The sequence below is a fragment of the Fukomys damarensis genome, unplaced genomic scaffold (genome assembly GCF_012274545.1).
Source record: "Fukomys damarensis isolate Sample0158 unplaced genomic scaffold, DMR_v1.0_HiC HiC_scaffold_3, whole genome shotgun sequence".
NCBI lineage: Eukaryota > Metazoa > Chordata > Mammalia > Rodentia > Bathyergidae > Fukomys > Fukomys damarensis.
Window position 1 is genome coordinate 43,166,837 of NW_022900915.1, and position 2,985 is coordinate 43,169,821.

At 46.6% G+C, this 2,985-nt stretch overlaps 1 protein-coding gene across 1 annotated transcript in view; it reads left to right on the top strand.

Annotated features, from left to right (window-relative positions):
* Rps23 (ribosomal protein S23) overlaps positions 1–1,675 on the top strand; it is a 10,984-nt gene extending 9,309 nt beyond the window's left edge. Inside the window, exons 3-5 of the mRNA XM_010643127.2 lie at positions 3–369; positions 1,211–1,331; positions 1,465–1,675. Of these exons, the coding sequence (XP_010641429.2) occupies positions 3–369; positions 1,211–1,331; positions 1,465–1,611 (635 nt within the window). The 3' untranslated portion in view covers positions 1,612–1,675. The remainder of the gene's footprint in view (positions 1–2; positions 370–1,210; positions 1,332–1,464) is intronic.
* The last annotated feature ends 1,310 nt before the right edge of the window (positions 1,676–2,985 follow it).

The following is a 2,985-nucleotide window of genomic DNA, read 5'->3' on the forward strand; positions in this document are numbered from 1 at the left end:
GCTCCTCGAGGACGCCGACGAATGGGGCTGGGTAGGCGAATCCGCGAGTGGGCCCGGCCTGAACCCCCGCGTGTGGGCTGCCGTGGTTGGGACCTTAGAGGCCGCCGGACCCGCGAGTCGGCGGATTAAGGCGTTAGTCCGGGCGAGGCCGGCGCCTTCTCGGAGGCGTCCGTGTCCCTCTGCGAAGCAACGGAGTGTTTTCCTTCTAGGCAAGTGTCGCGGCCTTCGTACTGCCCGGAAGCTCCGCAGTCACCGGCGGGACCAGAAGTGGCACGATAAGCAGTACAAGAAGGCCCACCTGGGCACAGCCCTGAAGGCCAACCCTTTTGGAGGTGCTTCCCACGCGAAGGGAATCGTGCTGGAGAAAGTGTAAGTGAGAGGCCATTGCAGCGTTCCAGCTTCATGCTGCTGTGGTATTTCAGAACAGGTGTACTCGGTGATTTTGTGGGTGACCGTTTGATTTTGTTTTTGCCGCCATGGGGATGGGATCCAGGGGTTTCATGCTGACAGCCTCTTGTTTTATTGTTTAAGTTTTGAGACGGTCTCGCTCAGTGGCCTGGGCTGGTCTTGAACAAATGATCCGCCTGCCTCGGCCTCCCACAGTGCTGGGAATTCAGGCTTACACCACCCTATCTTACACCACTTCTTTTAAAAGGTTCATGTGGACCTTTCGGTAGCCAAGATTGCCTTTTGTATTTAAAAGTTGACAGAGAGTTTAGATTTCCGCGTTCGTCTTAGAGGGATTGAGGAAGATATTAGCAGTGGTGGGTGAGTGACATAAATGAGCACTTCTGTTCTGTGAAAACTGCTAATAGGCAAATGTCTGTCCACTGTTTCATTTGCGAAAACTAGATAGGCTTACCTGAGGTCACAGCACTTACACTGAGCCATGTGAATGTGGCTGTACTTGATTGACTCTCAACTTTGGTGATTCCATGTGGTTCTGTCACATCTTATAGTAGGGCTGTAATTTGAACCTGGACATTCTAGCTGTAATTCTTTTAAGTAGTTCAAATAACTTTACAACTGTAGAAGAATTAAAAATTTCTTCCCCTATGAATAATGAAACTCAGAGGAAAAACCAGATTGAAATCACAGGATTTGAGGGATTTGACCTGATTGACAGGTAGAAACAATTTCAATTAGCTCTGTGCCTAATGTTTGTCCTTTTCAGAAAGCCAGGTCACAACTCTGCTGTTTCATGTTTCAGGGGGGTTGAAGCCAAACAGCCAAACTCCGCCATCAGGAAGTGCGTCAGAGTCCAGCTGATCAAGAACGGCAAGAAAATCACAGCTTTTGTCCCTAATGATGGGTGCCTGAACTTCATTGAGGTGAGAATTTCCAATTAGTTTGATTTCCTGTGGATTGTTCTGGGGTTTCTTTACCGTATTATTTTTCCTGATGAATGAGTAATGCTTTTTTGGGACTGCTGCTGCCAGAAATAAATTTTATATTTTATTTCAGGAAAATGATGAAGTTCTGGTTGCTGGATTTGGTCGAAAAGGTCATGCCGTTGGTGACATTCCTGGAGTCCGCTTTAAGGTGGTTAAAGTAGCCAATGTCTCTCTTCTGGCTCTCTACAAAGGCAAGAAGGAAAGACCAAGATCATAAATTTTGATGATGAAAAGACATTAGTAATAAATTTTCATATTCCACAGATGTTTTGTATTTTGTTTCCTCCCTCATCACCATGTAGGTAGGGTTGGTGTACTTCACTGAGTACTGTCTAGATGTGAAGAACAGGTGTTTTAGTATGAGGATTAGCGGCTCTGAATGAATGTCTCCTCATAAGTCTGGGAAGATGTGCAGTGCTCCAGTGTACTTTTAACGATTCTCAGGTTACGCTGAGCAGGGATCCGTAGGCGTGGGCATCCTTGGATAGGCGTGTTCTTGAGTACATCTTGGAATTAACAAAAAGAAATCACTCAAATTGTTCCCTCTTGTGATTTTCAGGTACCCAAGGGTGTCAGATCGATGAGTGTCTTTTTACCCGCCTCCTTTAATGTGACTCAGGCTTTGCATGATTTAGTCAATGGAACTACATGCCCAGCAGATGGAGGCACAGAGACAAAGATGTAAGAGCAAGGGAGACCAGGCACGGTGTATATCATAACTTAGAAGCTGTATGTAACTAATACCCTTTTAAAGTACACAAGCTGAAAAGGTGATTATAGAGGTTTGGGTTTTGATAATTGTCTATGGCTCTGTGAGCCTTTGCTAACCACAGATATTTCAAATTTTTCATAGAGAAAGCATGCCTATTAGCTTTTCAATTTTAGTGATCTGGGAAGCTCCTATATTAATAAATGTGCTTAATTTGCTCTAATCAAAGCTTGGTGTTAGGTTGTGTTTAGGATACTTTGTTTCCTTTGAGGTAGAGACCAGAATTCTCACAATGGCCCAGGGAGACCTTTGTCAAACCTAGTCCCTGGCACCCTCTTTCCTCAGAGCAAGCTTGACTTCAACTTACCTGCTCAAAGCTGCATTTCTCAAATAATTCCTGACATTCCTCCCATTTTCTATCTTCCCTCTGCACCAGAAGGTTGTATAGCCATTTGCACAGGCCAGAAAGGTTCTGACTTCTGGATTTTTAAAAATGTGGTACTTCTATTCCTGAAGCTGGAGAGAGAATTGGCTGAGCCATTCTGCATTGTTAACCAGGCCCTTCTGCTTGGACCTTAACTGACCCGACTCCACTAAAGGAGACAGGTTCCTGGGTCTCCGCCCTTCTCTCTCCAGCAAGCACTCAACAGAACCCACTGAGCTGGCACAGAGAACGGGGCCAGGTGCAAGGGTCCAGCCCCTGGTCGCAGTGTCCTGCTGCCCAAGATGTCGGTTAACACATCTTGGAGTGGAAAGCACAGAGTGAGTGTGCCTGGGGTACCTTTTGGTGCTCAGCATTCTGGCCCATTGGCTGCTGGGTTCACCCACCAACCCATCTCCCAAGTCCCTCACCGCCACCTACAGATGCCCTTGTGTGTGTCC